The sequence below is a fragment of the Oncorhynchus nerka genome, linkage group LG25 (assembly GCF_034236695.1).
Source record: "Oncorhynchus nerka isolate Pitt River linkage group LG25, Oner_Uvic_2.0, whole genome shotgun sequence".
Lineage (NCBI taxonomy): Eukaryota > Metazoa > Chordata > Actinopteri > Salmoniformes > Salmonidae > Oncorhynchus > Oncorhynchus nerka.
In genome coordinates this window covers 43501548-43514557 of record NC_088420.1, presented here as the reverse complement: position 1 = coordinate 43514557, position 13010 = coordinate 43501548, and the positions used below count along the sequence as shown (strand labels likewise).

The 13010-nt window shown below is 43.8% G+C and overlaps 1 protein-coding gene across 2 annotated transcripts in view; it reads right to left on the bottom strand.

Moving 5' to 3' along the window:
- Positions 1–1260: 1260 nt before the first annotated feature.
- Positions 1261–13010, bottom strand: part of LOC115109541 (protein BANP-like) — a 68660-nt gene continuing 56910 nt past the window's right edge. Inside the window, exons 13-14 of one of the 2 annotated variants that reach the window (XM_029634536.2) lie at positions 3275–3428; positions 1261–3122 (exon numbers count right to left, since the gene is read on the bottom strand). In XM_029634536.2, coding sequence (XP_029490396.1) covers positions 3312–3428 — 117 coding nt within the window. In that variant the 3' untranslated portion in view covers positions 1261–3122; positions 3275–3311. Of the gene's footprint in view, positions 3429–13010 lie in introns of both variants that reach the window. The other variant, XM_065009799.1, reaches the window with a different exon arrangement.

The following is a 13010-nucleotide window of genomic DNA, read 5'->3' as shown; positions in this document are numbered from 1 at the left end:
TCCGTGCCGGAGCTCAGAAGGCCCATGCAGTTGCCAGGGCCCAGGGTTGTAAAACATGAAGGATCCAGGCCGTTACACCCAAGGCTGTTTGCTAATCTTGAGGAAAGAGGGGATAGGACGGCCAGGTCCCCCTTGGTTTCAGAGGGGGAAGGGAGGAGGGAAGAGCAGGCCAGGGGAGGCTGGGACTGCCCATGCCAAAACGTACTGCTCTACAGTGTCAGAGTGTGTGAGAGTCAGAGTTCGACAGAGGAAGACAGCGAGACGAAAGGAGAAACCGAGTGGGATTGAAACAGAGGAGACAGAGCGTAGGCAGACAGAATGAGAGAAAATAAAGGGAAACAACAGATGTTATCAAGTTCTGCTCTCCTAGTACGACTGGTTCTTGCTGCTGCTCCAAAATACTGTACATCATTACGTCACACTGTGTCTGGGAAATCTCCCATATGCACTAAAGTGCGCCGAAGAGCCCAATTTATCTGGAATAGAATCGCTCCTTACACACACACACACCCCAACATGTACTGTATGCATGAACAGGTGTGCACACACACACACACACACACACACACACACAGAGGATGTGTTTTGTGAAGGGAGGGAGTGAGTGAAAGAATGAGTGATCTGTACAATTAATCCACACGAGTATGTCAAGTGTGGAAACTTACATCAGATAACGTAAGCCATCTTGTAATATAACTCCACGGTGGATGTATATAACCTGAGCATGTCTAACTCCATGTGAATCTTTATCGGTGTATCATGGTTAATTGTTTACCAGAAAGTTAAGTTTGTTTACCTGGATTACATTACATGGAAGAAAGACCAACATGAACGTCGGGGGCAGTAGATCACCTGCTGGGTGTCGACAAACATTGGCGGTTCAACATGTAGAATTGTTGGCTAATTAATAGAAAATGTCAGCTGATATTTTGTGGCCTGAGGCGATAGGACAGCCACCAGCTGGGCACAGCCATCATTCATGTTGGTTTTGTTTTTCCTCTTAGAAAAGATAGGCCCTTAAAGTAATGTAAATGGAAAAACAAAGGCTAGCTCAAAAATAGCACAGCAATAGCATATCATCACACACCATGGACCCAAACACCCAAGTGTTGAGCAGTGAGCGCTCCCTCCCACTCTCTTATCTCCACAGAAGCATATTTCTGTACATCTTGAACCTCGTGAGATTGATTTGGAGTTTGTTGACCACTGTCTATAAAGAGAAGATGAAAATACAGTTGAAATGTAAGAGCAAAACTTACATTTGTGGCAACACAAAATATTTTATTCACATGGATGTGTCCTCCACAGAAATACAGCAGGAAAAACAAAACGTTTATTTCTCTCTGGATACTCTACATGTAAGTCATTTTCAATGTAGTCATTGCGTGCCAGGAATATGGGACGAAATAAACTCAGCAAAAAAAGAAACACCCATTTTTCAGGACCCTGTCCTCAAAGATGATTCGTAAAAATCCCAAAACAGATCTTCATTGTAAAAGGTTTAAGCACTGTTTCTCATGCTTATTCAATGAACCATAAACAATTAATGAACATGCACCTGTGGAACGGTCGTTAAGACACTAACGGCTTATAGACAGTAGGCAATTAAGGTCACAGTTATGAAAACTAAGGACACTAAAGAGGCCTTTCTACTGACTCTGAAAAACATCAAAAGAAAGATGCCCAGGGTCCCTGCTCATCTGCGTGAAAGTGCATTAGGCATGCTGCAAGGAGGCAGGAGGACTGCAGATGTGGCCAGGGCAATAAATTGCAATGTCCGTACTGTGAGATGCCTAAGACAGCGCTATAAGGAGACAGGACAGACAGCTGATCATCCTCGCAGTGGCAGATCACGTGTAACAGCACCTGCACAGGATTGGTACATCTGAACATCACACCTGCGGGACAGGTACAGGATGGCAACAACAACTGCCCAAGTTACACCAGGAATGCACAATCCCTCCATCAGTGCTCAGACTGTCTGCAATAGGCCGAGAGAGGCTGGACTGAGGGCTTGACATCACCGGCAACAACGTTGCATACAGGGAAGACATCCTCCTCCCTCATGTGGTACCCTACCTGCAGTCTCATCCTGACATGACCCTCCAGCATGACAATGACACCAGCCATACTGCTCGTTCTGTGCGTGATTTCCTGCAAGACAGGAATGTCAGTGTTCTGCCATGGCCAGCGAAGAGTCCGGAACTCAATCCCATTGAGCACGTCTGGGACCTGTTGGATCGTGAGGTGAGGGCTAGGGCCATTCCCCCCAGAAATGTCCGGGAACTTGCTGGTGCCTTGGTGGAAGAGTGGGGTAACATCTCACAGCAGGAACTGGCAAATGTGGTGCAGTCCATGAGGAGGAGATGCACTGCAGTGCTAAATGCAGCTGGTGGCCACACCAGATACTGACTGTTACTTTGACCACCCCTGTTCAGGGACATATTACTCCATTTCTGTTAGTCACATGTCTGTGGAACTTGTTCAGTTTATGTCTCAGTTGTTGAATCTTGTTATGTTCATACAAATATTTACACATGTTAAGTTTGCTGAAAATAAACACAGTTGACTGTGAGGGGACGTTTCTTTTTTTGCTGAGTTTACAAAACATTTGAGCAATTGTATTAGTATAAAATATAATTACCATATTTTTTTAGCATTCAATATAGCTCAGTAATTTAATTACTTCATTACTTTATACAGTCATTATTGCTCATCTTTAACAAGGGTGTCAATAACTTCGGACCCCACTGTATGTGGGTTAACCAATATGAAAACAAGCTGGGAAGAGATGGCAACGAAAGCCGGGGTCCAGACCAGAAATGATGGGCAATCATGAAAACTCAACCATGAATAAGTGCCCATTTTAGGCTTGTACTACTTTCCACAGCAGTCCAACATGACACGATTGCAGGATGCTATAGAGGAGAACAGAACAGTATTGGTTGTGTGAAGTATGTGTCCAGGGGGTTAGCATAGCCTACTGTAAATGTAAATTGAGCCAATCAGCTTAATTTCTTATAGCTCCATGCTTTTCCAGTGCTGAGGTGTAGCCAGTGAGGGTCTGTCTGCCTGAGCAGCATCCTTCATGGGTGGGGTTTAATCCCAGGCCAGGTCCTCTTCTGATGATGACAATCAATCAGAGGAATAACTAAAACACTTCTCTTGATCTGTTCTGTTGACATTTGCTCATTTTTCTCTCTTATTTAATTGTTTGTTCATTTAATTGTCTTTATTTATTGAATCCCCCACTCCCCATCCCTTTCATCCACACCTCCGTATCTCTGTGGTGGCCATCTCTCTCCAGGCCCTCAGGTGCCCACAGAACTGACGATCTGCACCACCTCCCCATTCTCCCCTGTTGGCAGATGGATGGATTCCTCCTTCACCTCCATCTCACCCTGCATGGCTGGGGCCAGTTCTGCTGCCTGGGAACGGAGAGTTGGGGAAGGAAAGGAGGGGAGGGAGGAGAAGGGGAGTGGGGGTGGGAGGAAGAGATGGGGAGGGAGGAAACAAGGGAGACAAGAGGGGTAGGAGAAATGCAGGAGAATATAGGGAAGCCAGGCAAGAGAGAGTGAGGAGGACAGCGGAGGAAGGAGAGAGACCGAGAGCAGTGAGTTGGAGGGGAGAGGTGGAGAGAGGGAATATGAAGATGAAACCAAAGTAGAGCGAGAGAAAGAGAGAGACAAGTTATAAAATATAGCTGCAAGCAGACATTGCAGGGTTCAAGTTATGGTCCCATAGCGGCACCATCAGGACAATTTTGACAACTGACCTAGGATGAACTTCTTCTGTAATCCTTACCACGCTTGCCAAATATCAGAACTCAAAATCGAACAGATTATGCAGTATGCTTTTCATGTAATTTGGAAAAATGTTCATGACGTTGACTACTTTAAAATGTCTTCTCCAGAACCACTCAGCACCTAATTTGGAGTATAGCATCTATGGATGCACGTCTTCAAACCTCTTAGATGTAAAGTCTTCCGTTTAGGGGACATGCGTGTTTCTGGTACTGGTTCAGACCGACATGTTTACTTATAAATCGTTCTGTGTACACAGAGCAATAGCATAGGTTCCCAAGGACACAGTAGTATATTTTGTTGCGCCTGTGTGACATAGGATGTGAAACCTGAAACCACTTAAGCTTGGATGTCCCTCCTACCATTTCATTCACTCTTCCGACTGTCCATCAACTCATGGCTGAACCATATGACAAAGCACATGCCTGCAATCCTTACATCGTAGCACAGCAACAGCAGGGGAGAGTGGTTTCATCACTATAGCACATTCAGAGATTGATTTATAGCCATTAATCTAAAATGCTTAATAGATTTTAAACAAAAAACACTGTCATAGTTCCTAATGAGCTAGATCTCTGTGTGACATTCACAGCGGTGGGGGCAGATTTTTTTTATCAAGAAAATATGTACTTTACAGTTATAAGGAAGGTTAGTGGTTTTATCATTTGATTATACCATGTATATTTAGAAAGCATAAGTCATTTCAAGCCTTATTTAAACAATTTTGTTGAAGAGGAAATATACTGAACAAAAATATAAAAATGCAACGTGTTGGTCCCAAGTTTCATGAGCTGAAATAAAAAAGATCCCTGAAAAGTTCCATACGCACAAAAAGCATCTCTCAAATGTTGTGCACAAATTTGTTTACATCCCTGTTAGTGAGCATTTCTCCTTTGCCAATATAATCCATCCACCTGACAGGTGTGGTATATCAAGAAGCTGATTAAACAGCAGGATAATTACACAGGTGCACCTTATGCTGGGGACAATAAAAGGCCACCAAAATGTGCAGTTTTGTCACAACACAATGCCAAAGATGTCTGAAGTTGAGGGAGCGTGCAATTGCCATGCGACTACAGCAATGTCCAGCAGAGCTGTTGCCAGAGAATTGAATATTCATTTCTCTACCATAAGCCGCCTCTCCATTGTTTTGGAGAATTTGGCAGTACATCCAAAGGGCCTTACAACTGGACAGTACATGTAACCACACCAGCCCAGGACCTCCACATCTGGCTTCTTCACCTGCGGGATGGCCTGAGACAAGCCACCTGGACAGCTGATGAAACTGTTGATTTGCACAAACGTAGAATTTCTGCACAAAATATCAGAAATCGTCTCAGGGAAGCTCATCTGCGTGCTTGTCATCCTCACCAGGGAAGGGCTATAGTCTCTAATAAAATGCAGACGTATTATCTCCTGGGCCAACCTCCGATCCGAGAGGCACGGAGAGGTGGAATGGGTAAACCCCAGTAAAAGATGAGTCAAGGAAGAGCCACTGTGCACATAGAGAGAGAAAACCGTGTTGAGTGATTCTTTCCTGGCCGAGATGCCAAAGTTCTCCCCAAAAGCACACCTGTAGGGTTTTTTTCTGCATTTTTGAAAATGATTTAGCGTGGGAAAACATTCAGTGCTAACTTAAATGGCTAAAAACAGGAAATTGGCTTTAAAAACTGGAAATTGGCTTTAAAAACTTTCTCAGCCCCATGGCAAAACTTTCTAGATATGCAGGAAATTAGCTTTAAAACAGAATTTGTTTCTCTCTGCCTCATGGCAAATGTGTAGAATTACAGGAAAGTAGCTTTAAAACAGCAAAAAATGTAACACACCATTGACCACAACCACTGCCACTGCCACGCCCCTGCCCACAAACTAAGCCCAATTTGGGCACAGAAAAAAAAACCTGAGCTGCATCTTTAAATTATCTTACTCTCAATGTAGTGCAGCTGCACCGGCACAGCAACAGCAGTAAACTCAGCTCAACTCTCTAGGAACAGAGGTAAAACACTAGAGGAGTGCCAACACATAACCTACTCCCCAGCAGTAAGATGAGGGAGGCCTTTTCTATTACAGCATATTGGATGACTTTCATTCATATTCCATTCACCCAGCTCAATGTAACAGCGATGGGTTTAGGCTACTACTTGATAGTCAAATTTTCCCTATATCTATCATGAGGTTGCAACAACCTAGCCTATGAATTAAAGTTTACAACATAGGTGCACATAGGTCGAGAGAAAAATTTGATGACAGACAGTGACACATTCAATAACACCTTGCACACTCTTGCCTGCATCTAGCTGATATAGGGTGTAGTCATTAGTCCAACAGTTGCAAACGAGTTGGAAAAAAATTGGACAAATTTTGTTCGGTTTGCTTCCGTTTCAGAAACGCTTTTCAACAGAATCAGCGGAATGAATAGACCCCTGATCACATGTAAACACAGTTCACTTTCATAGCAGCCATGTTGTATTCCTTCTCACATCTATGCGCTCTCCTCCTCTCACCTTGTCCCTTCGCTTGTGGACTTCAATGCACAGCACATCAGCTGTATGTGACCAGGCGAAAAGAAGAAAAAAAAACTTTCCAAGCCTACCCATATCACCACTACACACAGCCTTCATCATTGTCACCTTATAAGCTAAAGTAACGTCATAGTCAATATAGCTAGTAGAACTAACATGTTAGTAAACCCGCTACAATCATGCACTAACGTTGTAGAGTCAGTAAGCAGTTTAGCACTTACACCGGCGGCAATACATTTGTAAAACCAAACGCTTACCTTGACTTGGAAGAGCTCCAGTGTTGTGTTGGATAGTCATAGCCAGCTAGCTAACATAGCATCCCTCTGTTTGAGCAGAGTGTTTGAATAGGCTAAACAAGCTAGCTTCACTTGCTAGCTAAGTAAGTGAAACTGGAGAAAAAAATGACACTTTCTCTCACTTGCTTCTCCCTCAAATATTCTCTTTCTCTCACTTTGAGTCAACTACTCACCACATTTTATGCAATACAGGGCTAGATAGCTGTAGTTTATGCTTCCAGTACTAGATTAATTCTCTGATCCATTGATTGGGTGGACAACATGTCAGTTCATGCTGCAAGAGCTCTGATAGGTTGGAGGACATCCTCCAAAAGTTGACATAATTACTGTGTAATTCTATGGAAGGGGGTGAGAACCATGAGCCTCCTAGGTTTTGTATTGAAGTCAATGTACCCAGAAGCTTACGGCAAAAATGCCAGTCAATATCTTACGGCAAAAAAAGAGCTTCTGGATATCAGGACAGCGATCACTCACCTCGGATTAGACAAAGATTCTTCAACAAGCAGGACACACATAACATTCTCCGAACACCCGACAAGACCAAAATCCCAGTTATTTGCAAGAGGAAGAGACGTAGGTACAGAGGAGATAGAGCGGGGTGCCTTGTAAGGATCTGCAGAAGGCGAGTGAGAAAGCTGCCGTGACCGTCAATATTACTCGCCAACGTGCAATCATTGGACAATAAAATAGACAAGGTACGATCACGAAAATCCTACCAACGGGACATCAAAAACTGTCATATATTATGTTTCACAGAATCATGGCTGAATGATGAAATGGATATTCAGCTAGAAGGATATACGCTGCACCCGCATAGAATAGAATAGCACATTCCGGTAAAACGAGGGGGGCGGTCTGTGCATATTTGTAAACAACAGTTGGTGCACAAAATCTAAGGAAGTCTCTAGATTTTGCTCGCCTGAAGTAGAGTATCTTGCGATAAAATGCAGACCAAACTATTTGCCTAGAGAGTTTTCAGCTATACTTTACGTGGCAGTTTATGTACCACCCCAGACAGATGATGGCACTAAGAACGCACTCAGCCAGCTGTACAAGGAAATAAGCAAACAGGAAACCGCTCACCCAGAGGTGGCCCTCCTAGTGGCCGGAGACTTTAATGGAGGGAAAGTTAAATCAGTTCTACCTCATTTCTATCAACGTTAAATGTGCAACCAGAGGGGGGAAAAAATTCTAGATCACCTGTACTCCACACACAGAGACGCGTACAAAGCTCTCCCTCGCCCTCCATTTGGTAAATTTGACCACAATTCTATCCTCCTGCTTACAAGCAGGAAGCACCAGTGACTCAGTCTACCAAAAAAAGGGTCAGATGAAGCAGATGCTAAACTACAGGACTGTTTTGCTATCACAGACAGGAATATATTCCGTGATTCTTCCGATGGCATTGAAGAGTACACCACATCAGTCACTGGCATTATCAATAAGTGCATCGAGGACGTCGTCCCCACAGTGACTTTACGTACATTCGTGGCCAAAAGTTTAGAGAATGACACAACTATTAATTTTCAAAGTTTGCTGCTTCAGTGTCTTTAGATATTATTGTCAGATGTTACTATGGAATACTGAAGTATAATTACAAGCATTTCATAAGTGTCAAAGGCTTTTATTGACAATTACATGAAGTTGATGCAAAGAGTCAATATTTGCTGTGTTGACCCTTCTTTTTCAAGACCTCTGCAATCCGCCCTGGCATGCTGTCAATTAACTTCTGGGCCACATCCTGACTGATGGCAGCCCATTCTTGCATAAAAAATGCTTGGAGTTTGTCAGAATTTGTGGGGTTTTGTTTGTCCACCTGCCTCTTGAGGATTGACCACAAGTTCTCAATGGGATTAAGGTCTGGGGAGTTTCCTGGCCATGGACCCAAAATATCAATGTTTTGTTTCCTGATCCACTTAGTTATCACTTTTGCCTTGTGGCAAGGTGCTCCATCATGCTGGAAAAGGCATTGTTCGTCACCAAACTGTTCCTGGATAGTTGGGAGAAGTTGCCCTCGGTGGATGTATTGGTACCATTCTTTATTCATGGTTGTGTTCTTAGGCAAAATTGTGAGTGAGCCCACTCCCTTGGCAGAGAAGCAACTCCACACATGAATGGTCTCAGGATGCTTTACTGTTGGCATGACACAGTACTGATGGTAGCGCTCCCCTTGTCTTCTCCAGACAAGTTTTTTCCGGATGCCCTAAACAATTAGAAAGGGGATTCTTCAGAGAAAATGACTTTACCCCAGTCCAATCCCTGTACCGTTTGCAGAATATCAGTCTGTCCCTGATGTTTTTCCTGGAGAGAAGTGACTTCTTTGCTGCCCTTCTTGACACCAGGTCATCCTCCAAAAGTCTTTGCCTCACTGTGCGTGCAAATGCACTCACACCTCCCTGCTGCCATTCCTGAGCAAGTTTTGTACTGGTGGTGCCCCAATCCCGCAGCTGAATCAACTTTAGGAGATGGTCCTGGCGCTTGCTGGACTTTCTTGGGCGCCCTGAAGCCTTCACAACAATTGAACCGCTCTCCTTGAAGTTCTTGATGATCTAATAAATGGTTGATTTAGGTGCAATCTTACTGGCAGCAAAATATCCTTGCCTGTGAAGCCCTTTTTGTGCAAAGCCTTTGATGACAGCACGTGTTTCCTTGCAGGTAACCATGGTTGACAGTGGAAGAACAATGATTCCAAGCACCACCCTCCTTTTGAAGCTTCCAGTCTGTTATTCGAACTCAATCAGCATGACAGAGTGATCTCCAGCCTTGTCCTCGTCAACACTCACACCTGTGTTAACGAGAGAATCACTGACATGTCCTGGTCCTTTTGTGGCAGGGCTGAAATGCAGTGGAAATGTTTTTGGGGGATTCAGTTCATTTGCATGGCAAAGAGGGACTTTGCAATTAATTGCAATTCATCTGATCACTCTTCATAACATTCTGGAGTATATGCAAATTGCCATCATACAAACTGAGGCAGCAGACTTTGTGAAAATGTATATTTCTGTCATTCTCAAAACTTTTGGCCACGGATAACAGGCAACATTCGCACTGAGCTAAAGGGTAGAGCGGTCACTTTCGAGGTGCGGGACTCTAACCCAGAAGCTTATAAGAAATCCTGCTATGCCTTCCAACGAACCATCAAACAGGCAAAGCATCAATACAGGGCTAAGATTGAATCGTACTACACCGGCTTGCAAACTATTACAGACTACAAAGGGAAGCACAGCCGCGAGCTGCCCAGTGACACAAGCCAACCAGATGAGCTAAATCACTTCTATGCTCGTTTCGAGGCAAGCAACACTGAGGCATACATGAGAGCATCAGCTGTTCTGGACGACTGTGTGATCACGCACTCCGTAGCCGACGTGAGTAAGACCTTTAAACAGGTCAACATTCACAAGGCTGTGGGGCCAGATGGATTACCAGGACGTGTGCTCCGGGCACGTGCTGACCAACTGGCAGGTGTCTTCACTGACATTTTCACAATGTCTCTGATTGAGTCTGTAATACCAACATGTTTCAAGCAGACCACCATAGTCCCTGTGCCCAAGAACATGAATGCAAACTGCCTAAATGACTATGTAGTGCTTTGAAAGGCTGGTCATGGCTCACATCAACACCATTATCCCAGAAACCCTAGACCCACTCTAATTTGCAAAGCGCCCAAACAGATCCACCGATTATGCAATCTCTATTGCACTCCACACTGCCCTTTCCCACCTGGACAAAAGGAACACCTACGTGAGAATGCTATTTGTTGACTACAGCTCAGCGTTCAACACCATAGTACCCTCAAAGCTCATCACTAAGCTAAGGATCCTGGGACTAAACACCTCCCTCTGCAACTGAATCCTGGACTTCCTGAATGGCCGCCACCCGGAGGTGAGGATAGTTAGCAACACATCTGCCACGCTGATCCTCAACATTGGAGCTCCCCAGGGGTGCGTGCTCAGTCCCCTCCTGTACTCCCTTTTCACCCACGACTGTGTCATGACGTGGCCCTCTTTGGGGATAGCGAGTACCATCCCCCCCCCCCCCTCTCTCTCACCACTTCTCTCTCTTCCCCCTACACCCAGGCTCTGTTATCGCAGGTCATAAATTCCTAGAGGAGTCTCTCTCCTCATGGCCAGACAGTATAGAGAGAAGGTTTCACAGGAGATCAAAGGAACCTCTTCTACATCATAGAACTTGAGAACTGAACAATGTCCATGTTTTGGAGAATGTGTACACGGTCGGGGAGAATCCAGCTACGACCGGTCCATTTCGTTTAATGTTTGTGAAACAATACAGCCACATTACCAGAACTCAGTTTATACAAGAATATGTTGTGAGGCTTGCATCTAATTGTTGTACAACATGAATGAGTAAAGATTAAACTATTTGTGAAATTATGTAATGTGATTTTAAACTGTTTAATGAAGGAAACTCCAATTCCCTTTGGAGTTTAACTAAGTCATAGGCCCGCCCCATGAGCACAGACATTGATCTGTCATCATGGGACAGCCCTTTCCTTGGGTTCTGGATATAACCACCACCTTGGGAATTTCCCAGTAGACCAGTACCTCGATCACAGAGGGAGCTAAGGTTTGAGTAGAGACCATGCTTACCTCAACCATCGAGGGAGCTAAGGTTGTAATGGTTGCTGAATCTTTTAAACATACCACTTGGTTAAACTCTGAGACTATCGATACCGACAGAATAAGAGCAAATCTTTGATACTAATTACTAGTTTGCAGCTAGGAATTCTGTACCATTGAACGCGAAGACCGACAACCGCTGAAACATCGATCTATAAGAACATTTCTGTATGTTACTCTGAAATATCCATTCTAACCAAAGACTCCAGGGACGCAGAGAGAATCTCGGATGAACTCTCCAACAGAAAAGGACAATTCCAACAGAGATCACGACGACACACTGAGCGTAAATATATTGATTGCAATTATTCCCGAATGAGTGAGCGTTCATGTGCAAAGGATTAGCATTTCAATTGTTAGAATTATCAACTGTGTGGTGTCTTTTGTATTTCACGCCATACCGGTTTAGCCCACTAGGGCACATCCCCTATCATTTCTTTGGAACTATATCTACTTTGTTTGTTTGTTTATGCATTTCTGTGATTATTTTGTTAGTTAATAAATAAATGATTGAGACAATTGATGTATGGATGATTCATAGTGAAGACTGTTCGTTCAGAAACCAACAATTTAAGACGTTTGGAATGAGACTAACGTGAGGTAAAGAATAATTCATTAATTAGAAGACTAATTGATCAGATATTAAAATATCTGAAATTTATATTAGGAGAATTATAACTTTGTAATCTGAATATTTTCCTCGGAGCCCCGACTTCCTAGTTAATTATATTTACGTGATTAAACTAATCACCCTACAGAGGGAAGTGCGTATGGCCCAGTACATCACTGGGACTAAGCTGCCTGCCATCCAGGACCTCTGTACCAGGCGATATCAGAGGAAGGCCCTAAAAATTGTCAAAGACCCCAGCCACCAATCATAGACTGTTCTCTCTACTACCACATGGCAAGCGGTACGGGAGTGCCAAGTCTAGGACAAAAAGGCTTCTTAATAGTTTTTACCCCCAAGCCATAAGACTCCTGAACAGGTAATCAAATGGCTACCCAAACTATTTGCATTGTGTGCCCCCCCAACCCCTCTTTTACGCTGCTGCTACTCTCTGTTTATCATATATGCATAGTCACTAACTATACATTCATGTACATACTACCTCAATTAGCCCGACCACCAGTTCCCCCGCACATTGGCTAACAGAGGTATCTGCATTGTGTCCCGCCACCCTCCACCCGCCATCCCTTCGTTTATGCTACTGCTACTCTCTGCTTATCATATATGCAGTGTCACTTTAACCACATCTACAGTGGGGCAAAAAAGTATTTAGTCAGCCACTAACTGTGCATATTCTCCCACTTAAAAAGATGAGAGAGGCCTGTAATTTTCATCATAGGTACACTTCAACTATGAGACAAAATGAGAGAAAAAAATCCAGAAAATCACATTGTAGGATTTTTAATGAATTTATTTGCAAATTATGGTGGAATATAAGTATTTGGTCAATGACAAAAGTTTCTCAATACTTTGTTATATACCCTTTGTTGGCAATGACAGAGGTCAAACGTTTCTGTAAGTCTTCACAGGGTTTTCACACACTTGCTGGTATTTTGGCCCATTCCTCCATGCAGATCTCCTCTAGAGCAGTGATGTTTTGGGGCTGTTGCTGGGCAACACAGACTTTCAACTCCCTCCAAAGATTTTCTATGGGGTTGAGATCTGGAGACTGGCTAGGCCACTCCAGGACCTTGAAATGCTTCTTATGAAGCCACTCCTTCGTTGCCCAGGCGGTGTGTTTGGGA